General features: G+C 46.8%; 1 protein-coding gene across 1 annotated transcript in view; it reads left to right on the top strand.

The window, feature by feature from the left end:
- Positions 1-6002: 6002 nt before the first annotated feature.
- The window catches only part of LOC118640416 (CXADR like membrane protein), a 98841-nt gene continuing 86204 nt past the window's right edge, over positions 6003-18639 (top strand). The window contains exon 1 of the mRNA XM_036277317.1: positions 6003-6059. Within this exon, the coding sequence (XP_036133210.1) occupies positions 6032-6059 (28 nt within the window). The 5' untranslated portion in view covers positions 6003-6031. The remainder of the gene's footprint in view (positions 6060-18639) is intronic.

The raw sequence follows: 18639 nt of genomic DNA, 5'->3' as shown, positions 1-18639 counted from the left end.
GAGCAAGGAAACAGAGACTCTAAATGATGCACTAGATCAAATGGATTCAATAAATATCTACAGATAATTACACTGCAAAACTGCGGAACTTACATTCTTCTCAAGTTCACATGGAACAGTCTCAAAGATAGACCACATGTTAGAACACAAGCTAGGTCTCTACAAGTTCAAGAATATTGAAATCATATCAGTGTCTTCTCAGACCACAAAGGCATGAAACTAGAAATCAATTACAATAAAAACACTCAAAAACATTCAAATACATGGAAGCTAAACAGCATGTTATTAAACAATGAATGAGTTACTAAGGAGATCAGGAAGTAATTAAAAACTTCCTGGAAACCAGTGAAAATGAACACACAACACCACAAAATCTATGGGATGCAGCAAAAGAAGTCCTAAGAGGGAAGTTTGTAGCACTACAGGCCTACCTCAAGAAAGAAGAAAAATTTCTGATTGACTATCTAACCTCACAACTTAAAGAACTAGAAAGTAAGCAAACAAACAAACAAAAAACCCCAGAGCAAGTAGAGGGAAAAAAATAGTAAAAGTCAGAGCAGAGCCCTGGTTGGTTTGGGTCAGCAGTTAGAGTGTTGGCCTGCAGTCCAGAGAGACCCGGGTTTGGTTCCCGCTAAGGGCATGTACCTCAGATGCAGCTTGTCCCCAGCCCTGGTTGGGTCTTGTGGGTGGCAGCCATTCGATGTGTTCCTTTCACGTCAATATTTCTCTCTCTCGTACTCTTTCTTGCTCTCCCTCCCACTCTATCTGAACAAAAAATGGAAAAATGTCCTGGGGTGAGGATAAAAAAAAAAAAAAAGTAAGAGCAGAAATAAATGATGTAGAAACTAAAAAAGCAATTAGAAAGATCAATGAAACAAAGAGCTGGTTCTTTGAAAAGATAAACAAGATTGAAGGACCCTTAGCCAGACTCACCAAGAAACAAAGAGAGATGACTTAAATAAACAAAATCAGAAAAGAAAGAGAAGTAACAACTGACACCACAGAAATACAAAGGATCATTAACAAATACTATGAACAATTATACACCAACAAATTTGACAATATAGGTGAAATGGACAAATTTCTAGAAACACACAGTCTCCCAAAACTGAACTGGGAAGAGACAGAAAACTTGAACAAACCAATAAGAACTAAGAAAATTGAAGATGTAATCAAGAATCTCTCAGCAAACAAAAGCCTGGGCCCGCACAGCTTCATGGAGAAGTTTTACCGAACATTCAAAGAAAAACTAACACCCATCCTCCTCAAACTATTCCAAAAAATTCAAGAAGAAGAAAGACTTCCAAATGCATTTTATGAGGCCAGCATAATTCTAATACCAAAACCAGATAAAGACACTACAAAGAAAGAAAACTATAGGCCAATATCCTGATGAACATAGATGCTAAAATTCTTAACAAAATATTAGCAAATTGAATCCAGCAATACATTAAATAAATTGTTCAGCCACGACCAAGTGGTGTTCATCCCAGGGATGCAAGGCTGGTATAATATTCGCAAATCAATAAATGTGATAGACCACATAAACAAAATGAAAGATAAAAATCATATGATCATATCAATACATGCTGAAAAAGCATTTGACAATGTTCAGCACCCATTTCTGATAAAAAACACTCAGCAATGTGAGAATACAGGGATCATATCTCGATATAATAAAGGCCATATATGAAAAACCTACAGCCAACATGATACTCAGTGGGCAAAAACTAAAAGCATTTCTCTTAAGAACAGAAACAAGACAGGGATGCCCACTTTTGCCACTCTTATTTAACATGGTACTGGAAGGCTTAGCCACAGCAATTAGACAAGAAGAAAAAAATAGGAGGGATCCAAATTGGAAAAGAGGAAGTGAAACTGTCATTATTTGCAGATGACATGATATTGTACATAGAAAACCCTAAAGACTCCAACAAAAATTGACTAGATTTAATAAATGAATTTGACAAAGTAGCAGGATACAAAATTAGCATCAAGAAATTGATGGCAATCTTATACACCAAAAATGAACTCACAGAAAGAGAAACTAAAAAACAATCCCATTTACCACTGCAGCAAAAAACTAAGATACCTAGGAATAAAGTTAACTAAAGAACTAAAGACCTATTTGCAGAAAACTACAGGACATTGAAAAAAGAAATAGAGGAAGATATAAAAAGTGGAAGCATATACTTTGATTATGGATTAGAAGAATTAACATCATTAAAATGTCCAAACTACCCAAAGCAATTGATAGATTCAGTACAATCCCCATTAATATACCAATGACATATTTCACAGAACTAGAACAAATACTCCAAAAGTTTATATGGAACCAAAAAAGACCTTGAATAGCCACAGCAATCTTGAAAAAGAAGAACAAAGTAGGAGGGATCACAATACCAAATATCAGGCTATACTACAAAGCCATTATAATCAAAACAGCCTGGTACTGGCACAAGAACAGGCATATAGATCAATGGAACAGAACAGAGAACCCAGAAATTGACTCAAGACATTATGCTCAATTAATATTTGACAAAGGAGGCAAGAGCAGGCAATGGAGTAAAGACAGCCTCTTTAATAAATGGTGTTGGGAAAATTGGACAGCTACGTGCAAAAATATGAAACTAGTCCATCAACTTACACCATACACAAGAATAAACTCAAAATGGATAAAAAACTTAAATGTGACTTGTGAATCCATAAAAATCCTAGAAGAAAATGTAGACAACAACATTTCAGACATCACACACAGCAGAATTTTCACTGATAACAATGCCTCAGGCAAGAGAAACAAAGGAAAAAATAAATACACAGGACTACATCAAACTAAAAAGCTTCTGCACAGCAAAAGAAGCAAGCATCAAAATGCAAAGGGAATCCACTATATGGGAGAGCATTACTGCCAACCATAGATCAGATAAGGGGTTAATTTCCAAAATATAGAGAGTACTCGTACAACTCAACAAAAGGAAAACAAAGAACCTAATTAAAACATGGGTAGAAGACCTAAATAGACACTTCTCCAAACAGGACATACAAGTGGCCGAGGGAAATATAAAAAAATGCTCAATGTCCCTAATCATCAGAGAGATGCAAATTAAAATGACTAGCAGGTATCACCTCACACCTGCCAGAATAGCTGCCATCAACAAATCATCAAACAACAACTACTGGCGAGGGTGTGGAGAAAAGGGGACTCTTGTACACTGCTGGTGGGAATGCAGACTGGTGCAGCCACTATGGAAAACAATATGATATTTTCTCAAAAAATTAAAAATTGAATTGCCATTTGACCTAGTGATCCCACTTCTAGGAATATACCCTAAGAAGCCTGAAACACCAATAAGAAAGAATATATGTACCCCTATGTTCATAGCAATACTATTTACAATTGCTAAGATCTGGAAATAGCCCAAGTGTCCATCAATAGATGAGTGGATAAAAAAAGCTGTGGTACATATACACAATGGAATACTATGCAGCTGTAAGAAAGAAAGATCTCTTATCCTTTGAGACAACATGGAGGGACCTCGAGAGTATCATGCTAAGAGAAATAAGCCAATCAGAGAAAGACAAATACCACATGATCTCATTTATTTGCAGAATATAATGAACAAAATAAGCTAGTGAACAAAACAGATCCAGAGACATAGAAAGGAGTACAGTTCAGACTGATCAGAGGAGGGGTGCAGGGTGGGGGAGGGGAAGGAGGAGGGTTGAGATAAACCAAAGAACTTATATGCATATATGTGTAACCAGTGGACATAGAAGACTATGCTGTGGGGGTTGGGGGGTGGGCTCGAGAGGTAGGTGTCTTGGGGGAAAAAAGGGGAAACATTTGTAACAAAAATAAATTAATTAAAAAAGAAAAAATCAATTTTAAGAAATGAAAGAAAAAGCCACGATTATGTTGGCTTTATGAAAAAAAAAGAAGTGTAAATTGGAAAATGGAAGTACTCAGAGTCAAACAGAACTTTTAAATATTTTATAATATAATATTTTAGAATATTAACATTGTAATAGAGGGATTGTATATTGTATGATCTTGGACAAGATATTTAACCTCTCTAGGTTACAGTTTCCTCATCTTTAAATATGGAATGAAAAATGCCCATCCCTTAGCATTGTCATAGGAATTAAATTTAAAAAGTATTAAATAATTAATATAATTTCTGGTTCATAATTGGTGCCACAACATACTAGTTCCAAATGTTTTGGAAAATGTCAGTAACCAAGTTCTCTGCACTTTATGTCCTCATCAGGTAAAAAGCATCTGGAGCAGAGTAGATGCATAACGAATGGTTATGGAAGAAGTGGGGGAGGGAGACAGTGAATAAATGTGGAATTCTACTGAAGCAACTCTACAGCTGATTCCAACAGCCCCTGCTTTTGCCAATCTTTCTGAGTGACTTCATGTGTCTCTTAACTTCTCCAGTCTCCTAATTCCCCTGTCCATGAAATGGGTTGGTTTTCATTACAACCAGAAGGACTAGCTAATTAGAGAGGACTATACAGATCCTGGGATCTAAGACCCTTGGAGAGAGGACTGGGGGGGGGGGGGGGAGCAGGGCAAATACGTGATCCAGCAGCCCGCCAGGCCTGGAGGAGCTCATCTGGGACAGCAACCCAGCTTTCAGAGCTTGACCCAGGTTCCCAGGATAGGCACTGGTGAGGTGGAAGGTGAGCTGTTTCTCCAGCCTCAGTGTGACGGAAGAGAAGCCACTGCTCCAGGGACATCCAGAGGCTGGGGTCCGAGGGCCCCAGGACACGCGTGCATGGCACAAGCTGGAGCTGTGGGCAGTTGAAGCCTGAAGGCTGTCCTCACTGCCCTGTCCTCGGCTGGTCGCCTCCCGCAGGGTCCTCAAGGATAGACCCCCAGGGCCCCTTCCACCACCCCCTCTCCTAGGCCAGTCCCTGGAGCGCCGAGCGCCCACCCTCGCACGGAGGGAAGGCCATGCCCTCCGCCTTGTCTTCTTTCTGAAAGAAGGTGGTGCGTCTGTTGGCCAGGGCCCCTTGCACTGCTTGCGATGCCAGAACCCGATCTGGCCCCCTCCCCGGGCGCCGGCCAGCTCAGCTCTGCCCGGATCTGCAGATGGGCTACAGTAAATACTGACCGCAGACCGAGCAGGAGCCAGCGCCGAAGGCCGCGGGGCAGCCTTCGGGCCAAGGTGGCTGTGCTGCCCACAGGCGGAGTCAGGAGCGCGACAGCCCAGGGCTCCTGACGGGTAGCTGGCTGCCAGGTCCGCTGCCCGCTCGGTCGGTGGGGAGCTTCGTGCTGACAACACCAGACAGGGAGGCCGGGAAGAGGGGCGAAGGAGAAAGGAAAGGAAGGAAGGAGGAGGTGAGAGGGGGAGAGGCAAGAAGAATGTAAATACGAGGGGGAGAGCGCAGATCTGCGAGAAATGGAAGCAGAGAAGAGTGTGTGAGCGAGGAGAAGAGATGCGAGAGCCGGGAGAGGTCAGAGTGGGAACAGAGCAGACGAGGGCTCCTCCCTGGGCCCTGGCGGGTGTCGCCGACCGTCTCCTACGGAACCGACCCTACGCGGGGCGGCCCCACGGCCTCTGCGCGCCCGAGTCCCCGCTGGCCCGAGGTGCGGCCCTGCGCCGCCCACTCCCCGCCACGCACCCCAGCGCTGGGGGGGCGGGCGCGAGCGAGGAGGGAGGGGCTGCCGGGAGGAGGCGACCATGTGGCTCCAGCTCACTCTGTTTTTCCCCCCTCTTTCTTCACTCCTTTTTCTTCCCAAACAGGGAAAAGTGTTCCGCGAGCGGTAGCGTCTGTCCGCCCCGCTTTTCCGCCCTGACCCTGGTCCCCGCTCGCGTCTGGACGCCAGCCGGTGGGGCGCGCGCTGAAAGCCCGTCTGCGACCGGGCGCGGGGCGCGGGGCCGCTCCGGGCGGCACATGGCCGCAGCCACCCCGCAAGCACCCGCAGGCGCCGCGCCCAGCTCGCCGAGGTCCGTCGGCTGCGCCCCGCCACCCCGGAGCCAGGCAGCGGCTGAGCCAGGAGGTACCCGCGCCGGGCGTCGGGATGACCCTCCTCCTCCTCCTCTGGCTAGGTGAGTGCCTCTGGGGGGCGGGGGACCAGAGGGCCCGGGGAAAACACACTCGCGTGTCCGGGACAAACGCGGGCTCCGGACGGTTGTCCCGCAGCCCCTGGAGGCAGCCGGACTCCTCTGCTCCGGCCTCCTGGCTGCCGAGGCGCACATCTGGCCATGGAGCGGACTTGGGGCTGGAGGTGGTCCTGGTCCGGTTCGGCTGTGAACAGTTTGATGTGGAGGGTCTCTTGCTTGGGGCGGGCGGGGGGGGGGGGTTAGTTTCAGGAGTATCTGCGGAAACTGGAGAATTGGGGGAGGGAAGGTTTCTTCAGGAATTTTTGTGCCAGGTTCCTGAGGGTGGGGAGGGGGGGAGGTTCTGTTTCAACAGGCGCCTCCAGGGCCCAGATTGGAAACAGATGTGTTGCAGGGTCAGAGGAAGGGAAGAGGGGAGAGATGGGGAGAGGAAGGGAGGAGGGGAAAGGGGCAGAGCACCAGGAGAACTAGGAAGGTGCAAACTCGAAAATGACCCAGGGAAGGAAGCAGAGAAGGACAAGGATTGGAAGGGAAGAGAAAAGAGGACAATGGGATAGGGAGAAGGGCAGGACTCGGGGAGACTGAGCAAAGAGAGTGGGAAGAAGACAGAAGAGAGGGAGTGGAAGAGCACAGCAGAGAGAGACAGGCTCTGGGGCAAAGAGAAGAGCCCTCCTGTGTCCCCGTGTCGCCCAGGCAGGATTCTGAGGCCTAAGAGGCCCTCAGACAGATTCCCTGGGCTGCAAGAGGCGGGTTTGCAGGACAGGGCAGGACAGTACACATCAAGGGTGTGTGCACGCAGGAGCTGACAAGAGGGAGAGCGAGCGTGAATACCTGAGATGCCAGGGGTGGGAGAGCAGGCTAAAAGTCAAGGTACGCAGGAGCCGAGTGTGGGTTTCACCTGGAGACAGGACCAAAAGTTACCAGGATTCAGAGCACCGAAGAGCCAGCCTGCTGTGGCGGCTGAGCACTACCCCGGACAACAGGCCACTGGAGAACTAGCCCTGGTTTTAAACTGAGTAGCTAGGTGACCTTGGACAATGTGTTCTCTACTCAGAGCTGCTATTTCCTTAGGTCCAAAACTGGACCACGACATGGTTCCTAAGTCCTTCCTAAGTCTGAGTTTGGCAGGCCTGATATCTAGAAAAACCTCTAAATAAAAGTGAAAGGCACTAAAAGTGACCCTGAAATAGCTGTCTAGAAAGCTCCCTATCTCTCTTTTGTCTCCTCGCTCCCCTTTTCTTGAAACCTTATAAACCAACGCGGGCATATGCATGCCTGTCCAGGCCAGCCTCGAGTCGGTAACCACCCAGGTGAGAGGGCTAAGGGAGGCGGACCAGCCAGAACTATTGCTCAAGTAGCAGGTGAGGAGCCCCTCTTTTCTGAGCTCTTTTAGATGCTGGCCAAGCGTTGCAATCTTTCCTGTGCACAGCTGGTATATCTAGATAGCAACTTGGTCACCTTAATTGTCCTCTACCCCTAAGCTACCAGTCACCAGATGTTCAGTAGACTCAAACATCAGAGGTGCCTTATTAAAAACAGCTGGAATTCCTTAAGTACTTATTATGCTGAGCATTTTATATGTACCATCTTGTTAACTCGTTTATTTTTATGCGAACCCTATTGGCTACCCACTTTATTATTCCCATTTTATAGATGAAAAAAGCAAGGTAGAAAGAGGTCAGATAACTTGCTCAAGGCTATAAGCTCATAATTCGCAGAAATGGGATCTGAATGTAGGTTGTCTGCCTCCAGAGACTGCTCACAAAACCACCATCCGGTACCACCACCTTCATCATTCGGAAGGACTCGCAAAGATGTTCTCTGTAGGGAAGTGCAGGGGAGTCGTCTACATGGAGCTTGAGATGTCAGTATGATCCTGCCCTGTCGGAGGGGTGTGGGGGCAGAGAAACAAAGCACCTTTGGGCAGTTTATAGTGGAAAGTGAAAGGTGGCTTTGGCCTACGAGGTCAGTTGAGATCAGCTGGCCTTGATGATGGTTCTCCTCCTGATTCATGAGGAAGAGGAACTGACCAAGAGGTGGATCAAAGGTGTCACTGGCTCATTGCTTTTCCCTGTTCGGTGCCTACTACATGCAGTCATTCCTCTGGTGAGAGAGTTATCTGCTGGGCTAACGCTCTGTCTTCATAGAAGCTGCCCCTCATGGCTTCTTCCTTGGTTCGGTTTTTATAAATCGTTACAAACTGAAAGCTACGTAGAAAAGAAATGTGGAGTGCTGTCCTAGACTTCTGCAGAACGGGAAGCTCAGCATTCACACCTATGTTAAGCTTTGCCACATCTATGCCTGTGTCAAACATACTCAGACTCATGACATCCCAGCTCTAAGTTGATAAAACTGTTCAAGTAAAAAGTCACAGAGGAGATGAGCTGAAGGTCAGGACAAGGGACAAGGCAGGAGACCTGAGATGAGGTTGGTAAATCAGAGACAGGCATTGGAGGGGAGCAACACTGAAGGAACTGCTCTGTAGTGATATCCCCACATGGGCCAGAGCCCTTGGGGACACACTCCGATGGGCTGGATGACCCTTATTTGCAAAGTGGCTTTGGGCCCTGGTCTGCCTGGGCACCCTTAGGAAAGCCAGAAAGAAAACCCTCAGAGTTGCCTGAATCCTAAAATCATCAACTGATCCCTTGAAGGAACGGTTCCAGGGCTGCCTCTGGCCTCTTTTCTAGAGAATGCACAGTATTTCAAGGGAGTCAGAGTGCTAAGAGTCTGAAGGTTGAACAAAGATGGACCAGTCGACTCCCTGCTTTCTGGACCTGCCAGTGAATCAAATCAAATACCTACCTCTCTGACATGAATGAAAAATTACTACCATGAACCCTAAAGAAGAGAGTGAAGGGAGACTTCCTGGGCTCCCCAAACCCCAACCCCTCGTCCGACTACCCCCTGCACCCTCCTCCTAAAGCGCAGGTGCTCGTCATTCTACCTGAACTTTTCTCCTGGACTTCTGTAATAGCTGCCACACGGTCTCTTTCCTGAAGTCCCTTCTGTGTCCTGCACACTTCTGTCAGGGTAACCTTGTAAAACAGTGTTACAACGCAAAGAATTCGGATTAGCGATCTGGCAAGCACTCTTGGTTCTTGTTCTGACTCCCTTGTCTGTAAAATGGGGGTGGAGGGAACTCGAGTTCAACATTGCTATAATTTTATGATCTTACTCCCCTCTTCCATAAACCTGTGTTAGTCTCCATTGCTTATAACATTGAGTACAAACACTTCATTCTCATATTGGCGATTTTATAGAATATTGCTCCTCTCCCCTCCTCCCTGCCCCCAGACAACTCCCCAGAGAACCTTGATTACTTCTTGTGCCTCAGACGTGTCCCATGTTTCTTTCAGTGCTGTTTTTGTTTATGACGATCCCGCCACCAAAACTGCCCTCTGACTGTGCACCTACAGATCAAAATCTTGTTTACCTCCGTCTCACCTCAAATACCACCCCCTCGGTACACCCATCCATGGTACACCAGAATGTATTCACCAACAGAATACATTGTCTCTTCTTCCTTGGAATCCCAGCAGCCTTTCTGTTCCGCTCCGTCTGCAGTGTGGTGATCTGAAGGCGTATCGACACCTCGGTTAGAATGTGGGCTCTGTAGACGGGGACAGCCTCGTTCCCTGTGCTGTGCCCACACTCAGCGCCTTCGAGGAACTAAAAGCTTGTAAACTGTTGGTTAAGGCAAATGGGTTTTTGAAACATTTAGAACATTTAAAGTGAAGATGAACACGTCAAGTCAAGGTGAAAGATTTGGAGAAGTATTACCCTGTGGGATGACACAATTGTGGGGGCCCAGTTTTAACTCAGCTTGTTCTGTTTCCTTTGCCACGGACACAAAAGAGGATCAAGACTGTTTTCTTAGTTATACATAGAACATTACATGGCGGGGACCAGATATCATATTAGTTGTACAAACTGACTTTGTTATGTCGCGTATGTTAGCACCAGATTAGCAATAGACTTTTTCATTGACACTTCTGCCAGGATGGGGAAGGAGCTTTTCCCCAGAAAATGAGTTTAAGGAAGGCTTGTAGTTTAATGACAGGTCTCAGTAGGATTCATTGTTCTTGCCTCCTCTTCCCACATTAATGATGATGGTCTTGATAACGATAGATGCCCAGTAGGCACATACCATGTCTCTTCCTCTTTCTATCGTGTGCTCATCTGGGCAGTATACATATGAGTATATTTCATGAATGTACCTAATGGTGATGACCTAGACAGAGATTTTTAAAATGTGAAGTCAAAGATTGTCAGAAATGGAGAAAAGCTAAAAGACTGTCTAACTCTGGTTTGGAGAGATCTGGCTAACGTTAAACAGCTAGCTCAGTGAGAGGGCCAGGCCTGGACCCCAGTTCCATGATCTAGCCAGTCGCACATTCTTGAAATAGAAAATGTCTCTTTCTCCTTTTCAGCTCATGGAGTTAAGCTCTCAGATCACAGTTGCTCTTCAGAAGCTTCATTAAATGAGCTAAATGCTGAGTAATTGGCGTGGTTTTTATGTTGAGAAATTGCCTGAAAAATAGGGCAGATGTCGTAACACTTCAGTTTGGTCATCATAACTGGAAATCCTGGAAGTTTCTGCAGAGCCCTGTATGGCTGATGTTTTCAGGATGAAGAGATTATTCCCAAAGTCCCAAAGACGTGGGTGTGTGCCTGCAAGACAGTGAAAACTCAATAGCTTTGTCTCCTTCATAATTTTGCTGGGTTATTCTGGGCAAGTCATAGCACTCAGATCCTCAGTTTCTTTTTTTGTAAAATGAGATTATTAGACTGAGATTATTTTCACATTTTCTATACCACTAACATTCTCTGATTTGTTTTAAATTCTGAGAATGTGTGAGCTAGTCTAGACGTGTTTGTGATTGGAAACACAGGATGTCACCATACTTAGCTGATATTTTCAGGCATTTATCCACTCACAGCAATTGGTCGCTTACGACTGTAAATCCAGAAGGACCGATAGCGAGCTCGGAGAGAGCAGTAGTGGCTCCATCCTGCAACTGCCCTGTCAGCCGGGAACCTCATTCAGGATTAGGGTGAATGTCCAGAGACCCCAGCCCAGGAAGTTTAGTAGCTGAAATACCAAAAGAGCCTCATCCTAAGGAGAGTTAACTACAAAAGATCCCCGAGCGTGGACACTCAGGATAGACTTCTGAATAGAGGATCTATTGTGTGAAACTACACGCATTAAGCATGTTTTTCAATTTTTTAAATTAGGGCATAATTCATATATCATGATGTGTAGCCATTAAGTATGTAGTTTGTTGCATAGATTTGAACTTGTGGCAGGGTTTTGAAATATGAATTGTATATTATTAGTTCATTTGTAGCACCTCAGAGAGGATTATACAGGTTATTATGACAGTTGAACTAATTTCTAACATTTGTGCAAGGTTTAGCAGTTTACAAAATATATTAACGTATCTTATCTCATCCTAAAATCACTCTTTGAGAGCAATGTCACTATTATGCCATTTTACAGATAAACAAATTGAGGCTTAGAGAAATAAGGTGACTTTCTCAAGATTACCCTGTTAATAAACAGTGAACCAGTACACTCACCCAGCACTTTAGATTCCAAGATCATTTGCTTTTCATGTACCAGGAGACATAACTGTTCTCAAACTGAGGCTCCTGCACTTCCAAGAAGAGAGGGGCAGGCTGAAGCCAAGTCTTGGTTTACAGGATTTTACACCAGAAATCCTACAATGGAAAACAACATTTGTCACACACCCACTTCCACGTCATTCAGATGGGCAAGAAATGGCTTGTTTGGGTGAATGACTATTGTTTATAACCCAGAATGACTACATAGATCATCCATGGATTATTAGTTCCTTCTAATTCGTCAGAAGGCCCTTGTAGTTCTCAGGGTGAGCTGTGGACCTCGCCCTGCATGGAGTCGGGTGTGAGCTCCTGTATTAGCACCTAGTCCTGTGGGTAGTGAGCAGGTATGATTGGGCACAACTGCTCTCTCTGCTGCTCTTTCTAGTTCAATTCCTGTTTTCAGCAATTTTGACTTCTTCCCCACCCCCAAGTGCAGACTGTAACAAAAAAATAAGATAAAATAAGAATTTTGGTTATCTGAGCTTCCTAAGAAGTTTATTTTCTTTAGCACCATATAGGCCAAAATGGGAAAGAATGCCCAAACCATCAACCTTCCTCTTGTCAGTGATGGTCAATGGGATCACGATGTGTGGACAGGCGATGGGGTCACTGTGTGCAGTCGATGGGGTCACTGTGTGCGGACAGGTGATGGGGTCACGGTGTGTGGACAGGTGATGGGGTCACGGTGTGTGGACAGGCGATGGGATCACGGTGTGCGGGCAGGCGATGGGGTCACGGTGTGCGGGCAGGCGATGGGGTCACGGTGTGTAGTCGATGGGATCACGGTGTGCAGACAGGTGATGGGGTCACGGTGTGTGGACAGGCGATGGGGTCACGGTGTGCGGTCAGGCGATGGGGTCACGGTGTGTAGTCGATGGGATCACGGTGTGCGGACAGGTGATGGGGTCATGGTGTGTGGACAGGCGATGGGGTCACGGTGTGCGGGCAGGCGATGGGGTCACGGTGTGCAGTCGATGGGATCACGGTGTGTGGACAGGCGATGGGGTCACGGTGTGCGGTCAGGCGATGGGGTCACAGTGTGTAGTCGATGGGATCACGGTGTGCGGACAGGTGATGGGGTCACGGTGTGTGGACAGGTGATGGGGTCATGGTGTGCGGACAGGTGATGAGGTCACGGTGTGTGGACAGGCGATGGGGTCACTGTGTGCGGACAGGCGATGGGGTCACGGTGTGCGGTCAGGCGATGGGGTCACGGTGTGTAGTCGATGGGATCACGGTGTGTGGACAGGCGATGGGGTCATGGTGTGACCAGGCTGGAGGCAGCACTGGGAGGGCTCTGTCTGGAGAAAGCAGGAGGAAGCTGTTTCCTTTGTGTGCACCTGGAGAAGACCCCATGCAAACCCTTCCATGGTTCCCGTCCGTGTGGACCAGGCTTTCTCTGAAGCCAGGCAGTAAGGGAGCTGAAGAGCTCGGTCACTAAGGCGACAGGGGGACAAAGGAGAGCAGAAGGAGGAGGAGAAGAAGGAGTGGAGTGGCCACAGTGGGGGATGACGAAGCCACGCGCCAGTCCGCCTGGTGTGGGCAGAGCCGTCCGCCTGGTGTGGCAGAGCCGTCCGCCTGGTGTGGCAGAGCCGTCCGCCTGGTGTGGGCAGAGCCGTCCGCCTGGTGTGGCAGAGCCGTCCGCCTGGTGTGGCAGAGCAGTCCGCCTGGTGTGGCAGAGCCGTCCCTGAGCGCACTCTGTTCCAGGGTGGCAGCCGCAGCTGCTCCCGCCCTTGCAGGACCCTGCTCAGCACCCCAAGTGCACTGGTGCATTTTCTGCCTCATTCACACCCTCTGGCCAGACAGTCGGGAGACAGCTGCCGTCTGCAGTCCGGCCCTGTGCAAGGCTCCGAGACTCCTGCCACACAGGAGGCAGATTCTGCGTCTGAGAACACCCAGTGGATGTGACGTGTCCACAAAGAAGGACTACAGATGCACGGCAGTGCTGCAGGAGGGGAAAGCACCCAAGTTTCCAGGGTCCCCAGGAGGAAGCAGCTCTGTTCTGGGCTGTCTTGTGGAGCTAGGGCATTCCCCTGCAGAGCTGCGGGACTGAGGCTGGCATCTCCAGCCCTCCCCGCACTTGGCGTTAGTGAGGTGGGTGGGTGGCTCACCCCCACCATCGTTACACCATAGTTAAGTGGTGTGTATCCTTGGCACTCAGCCAGGTGCTTCCTGGGGGGATTGGACCTCTCACGGCCTTGCCTACTGAAAGTTATGGTCTCATTCTTCACCACAACCTGCCAACTAAATAGCTACTTCTGTTCTCTCATCCCTCATGTGATGTTAAAGAGAGAGAGAGATCAATGACTTTGTATCCCTTCAAAATTAAGAATGGTAGTATATTCATGCAAGGTTTTAATGGTATTTGTCCACGTAGAAAGCAACTGGGACAAGCCGAGAAGGAATCTTCTGTTTTAGAAGAACCCCATTGCATTTTTCTTTTGTTGAAAGGGTGTGGGGGAGGGGGGGCATCGAATCCCAGAGAGGGACATGGTTCTGTTACTTCACTGTTTAAATTTAGTCTTGGGATTGTGGGGATCACTCAGACTAGGAGCAATGCGTCTTCTACCCCAGCCTCTGTCACTTCTCATTACTTCCAGTGACAGTTCCAATTATTTCCAATCACTCTTCAAGGGAAGAGCAGAGGCACATGCGGCTTCCATGTGGACTGCAAGGCAGCAGCCTCGGGAAGAGCCTATCCCTGGGGTCCTCAGGCCCCGGCTCTGAAGCTGCTCCACCTCTTCATAACCCTGTGGCCCTGGGCAAGTACTGCAGCTTCCTCGCTGGGACAGGCTCAGCCCTGGGATGTCAGGAGGGTCTGCGCGCAGTCAGCCGACTCCTGGTGTTTACAGAGCAGGGTCTGCCTTTGGGGACTCCGGCCACGGCTACTTCTCCATCCTGCACATGAGTTCCCAACTGCTTTTCGGGGACTGTCACCCTGCTCTAGGACCCAAAGAATTGCATAGAGCTCATCTGTGCCCCAACTGTGTACAATTGCTCTGGAAGAGAAACGCATGTGTTACTGAGTCCGAGGCAAGGGTGCCCTTAGTCTGCGGCTCAGCATGCTATCTGCAGGGTGCCGAAGCCACTTCCCAGTGTGCGGGCCTTCTGTTCTCAGGCTCTGCCCTCCTACTCGGCTCCCAATCCTGTGTCAACTTGGGCTGCTGCCCCAGCCTGGGCAAATCCTGGTGATCCGTTTCCGCCTTTGCTGTCAAGTGATGGTTTATTAAGCACCAACTATGTACTAGGCACTGTGCTAAGATGTATCCTCACAGCAACCCATGAGGCAGGTACTATTATCCATATTTTATAAGTCAGCAAAGTGAGACCTGAGAGGTAAGATGTTCTGTTCTAGGCGGTACAGCTTGCACATAGCAAAGCGGAAGATTGGAGCTGAGTTTGCCTTCTGATTCACCTCTGATCTGGGAAGATGGGAATGAAGACACAGATGGTCACACTCTATAGTGACACTCAGAGGGAGGCCACGAGGAATCGAGACCCACCTGGTCTCACAGCTGCAAGTTCCTGCATGCCCCAGTTTTCTAGTGGTCATTTGTCCTGAACAAAATTAGACCCCGGTGAGCCTAGCACCATACTCAAGGTGTATTGAATTATACTTCCTTTTTAAGTTTGGAAGGAAAGGAAGACCTCAAGGCGAGAAGAAAAGTGTTTGTTTTTTTCCACTGACCTGAACAGCAAAGAATATGCTTTCCCTCTCTATTAAAAAGGGCTGCATGTCCCCGATTCCTGCAGACCTAGAATTCCCACTCAGTGAGTTCTGGGGCCCGGCGGGAGGGTCTGGGTTTCTTGGGCCTGCTCTCCATCTGCTTTCCGCCGGGGGAGGTCCGGCCCGCCCCCTGCGCCAGCCAATGAGGAAGCACAGCCACCTTCGGCCTTCCCACCCTTCCACCTGCAAGGAGGGGAGGCTGGAAATGGGGCCACCTTCTCTGCTCCACTGCCTCTCACTCTCTGTCCCCGGAGTCCTTCAGCTTCCCAAGCTCCGAGGAGTCCAGGTGACAGTCCCTCGCATGCCTGTCACCTTAGCTCAACCTTCCCACTGTTCTTTCTCTCCCTGGGTCCAGCATGGCCTTCCCTTGGATCTGCACTAAATGACACAGAGACAGACAGGGAAACACACACACACACACAACAACAGAGACAGAAACACAGAAAGGAATGGAGACAGAGAGAGAGAGACACACACACAGAGACAGGGATAGAGACAGACGAAGGAGAGAGACAGACCCAGGCAGAAGCACACAAAGAGAAGAGAGTGTGAACTCTGTGAAGCTGAATTTTCATGTATTACCTCTTTTCCTTTCTGTCCCTCTCCCCCACTTCTCCACACTCACACCCCACGGCCTCTACAAAGAATTCCATCCTGAAATGTTTTGCTAATGTTCGTGCTCTGCCCCCCTGGTCTGCCCTTGGGCCTTCCCCTTGCTTTTCACCCCTTTGTCCCTGGACCCTACATTTCCCTGTTGTCCGGTTGCCTCTTCACTTCTCCTTGACCAGCTCCCAGCCATCCTTCAAGACATGGGCTCCTCTTATCTCATCTGCGAAGGCTCCCTGGCACTCCCAGGTAGAGAGTGCTGCTCCCCCCACACCCCACAGCATGTCGTTCGTGTCTTTGGAACACCTTAGCTACTTTCGGGCTCTCTGTCCTGTGTGATTGGGAGCAGAGGACAGGCCCGTGTTGTGTTGTCTGTAGCATCGGCCTAGAGGCTGGCACACATTAGATACTTGGAAAACGGATGAATGAGTGAACACATCAAAAAACAAGTTAGTGAAGGTAAAATGTAAGCTTATAAAAATAAAGAGATTACCTTTTTACTAGAGTGTCTAGTATCTCTTACCTCTTCCTAGACTATCTTTTTTTTAAAGTTAAATTTATTGGGGTGACATTGCTTAATAAAATTATAGTTTCCAAATGTAGAAGTCTTTGTTTGTATATTGCATTGTGTTTACACACCCAAAATCAAATCTTTTTTTACCATATATTTGATCCCCAACACTTTTTTCTACCTCTCCCAACCCCTTCTCCCTCTGGTAACCACCATACTGTTGTCTGTGTCCATGAGTTTGTATTTGTCTTATTTGTTCATTTGTTGCTTTCAGTTATATATTCCACATATGAGTGAAATCATATGGTTCTTGACTTTTTCTTTCTGGCTTATTTTGCTTAGTAGCATATCCTCAAGATCCATCCATGTCGTCGCAAATGGCAGTATTTCGTGTTTCCTTTCCTGTGGCTGAGTAGCGTTCCATCGTGTATATGTACCACATCTTTATCCAGTCATCTACCAAAGGACATTTTGGTTGTTTCCATGTCTTGGTCACCATGAGTAATGTTGCAGTGAACATAGGGGTACATATGTCTTTGCAAATAAGTGTTTTCAGATTTTTCAGATAGTTACCACGAAGAGGGGTTGTTGGGTCATATGGTAACACTATTCTTAATTTTCTGAGGAACCTCCATACTATTTTCCATAGTGGCTGTACCCAATGAATGAAGGTTCCTTTTTCTCCACAACCTCTCCAACACTTGGTATTACTTGTCTTATTGATAATAGCCATGCTAACAGGTGTGAGGTGGTATCTCGTTGTAGTTTATCTGCATTTTTGTAATAGCTAGTGAAGTTGAGCATCTTTTATGTATCTGTTGGCCATTTGTATGTTTTCTTGGGAGAAGTGTCTCTTCAGGTCGTCTTTCCATTTTCTAATTGGATTGTTTTTTGTTATTGGTGTTGAGTTGTATGAGTTCTTTATATATTTTGGATATTAACCCCTTATCAGTGGTGTTGTTTGCAAGAATCTTCTCCCATTTGGTTGGTCACTGTTTTGTTTGGTTGGTGGTTTCTTTTGCTGTGCAGAAACTCTTAGTTTGATATAGTTCCATTCATTTATTTTTGTTTTTATTTCCCTTGCCTTTGAGATCAAATTTATAAAATCTTCTCTAAGACTAAGGTCCAGAAGTTTAGTACCTATGTTTTCTTCTATGCGATTTATTGTTTCAGGTCTTTGATCCATTTTGAGTTAATTTTTTAATATGGTGACAATAGTAGTCTAGTTTTATTCTTCTGCATATGGCTTTTCAATTTTCCCAGCACCATTTATTGAAGAGGCTTTTCTTTCTCTCCATTGTATGTTTTTCCTTTACCAAATATTACAAGGTTGGGCCCTGGCCAGTTTGGCTCAGCAGTTAAAGCGTTGGCCCATAGACCAAAGGGTCTCGGGTTCTATTCCTGTTTAAGGGCACATACCTGGGTTGCAGATTCAATCCCTGGCCCCAGTCGGGGTCATGTGGGAGGCAACCAATTGATGTGTCTCTTTCATATTGATGTTTCTCTCTCTCTCTCCCTCCCTCTCTCCCTTCCACTCTCTCTAAAAGATCAATAGAAAAAATATTCTTGGGTAAAAATTAAAGACATTTTTTTTAATAAATAAAAAATGACAGAGTTGGGCAAAAGTGGGCTTACAGTTGTTCATATGAAAAATAACACCATAATTAATAAATAATAATACAAAAACAAACTCTGTATTCTTGTACTGACAACTGTAAACCTCCTTTTTCCTCACCCTGTATTTGCCCAATACATGAGTTTATTTCTGAGCTCTCAATTCTGTTCCATTGGTCTATGTGTCTGTTAAATCAGTACTATGCTAATTTAATTACTGTTGCTTTGTAGTATAATTTGAAGTCAGGGAATGGAAGTTTTCTGGCTTTATTCCTTTCTCTCAAGATTGCATTGGCTAGTCAGTGTCTTTTGTGGTTCCATACAAATCTGATTACTTGTTTGTTCTATTTCTTTAAAAAATGCCATTGGCCAGTGTGGTTCAGTTGGTTGAGCATCAACCTGTGCACCAAAGGTTGCCAGTTTGATTCCAGGTCAGGACACATGCCCAAGTTGTGGGCTTGATACCCAGTGGGGGGCATGCA

This window comes from Molossus molossus, unplaced genomic scaffold (genome assembly GCF_014108415.1).
Source record: "Molossus molossus isolate mMolMol1 unplaced genomic scaffold, mMolMol1.p scaffold_m16_p_22, whole genome shotgun sequence".
Classification (NCBI taxonomy): Eukaryota; Metazoa; Chordata; class Mammalia; order Chiroptera; family Molossidae; genus Molossus; species Molossus molossus.
Note: the sequence above shows the minus strand (reverse complement) of the source record. Positions and strands in the feature narration are given on the sequence as shown.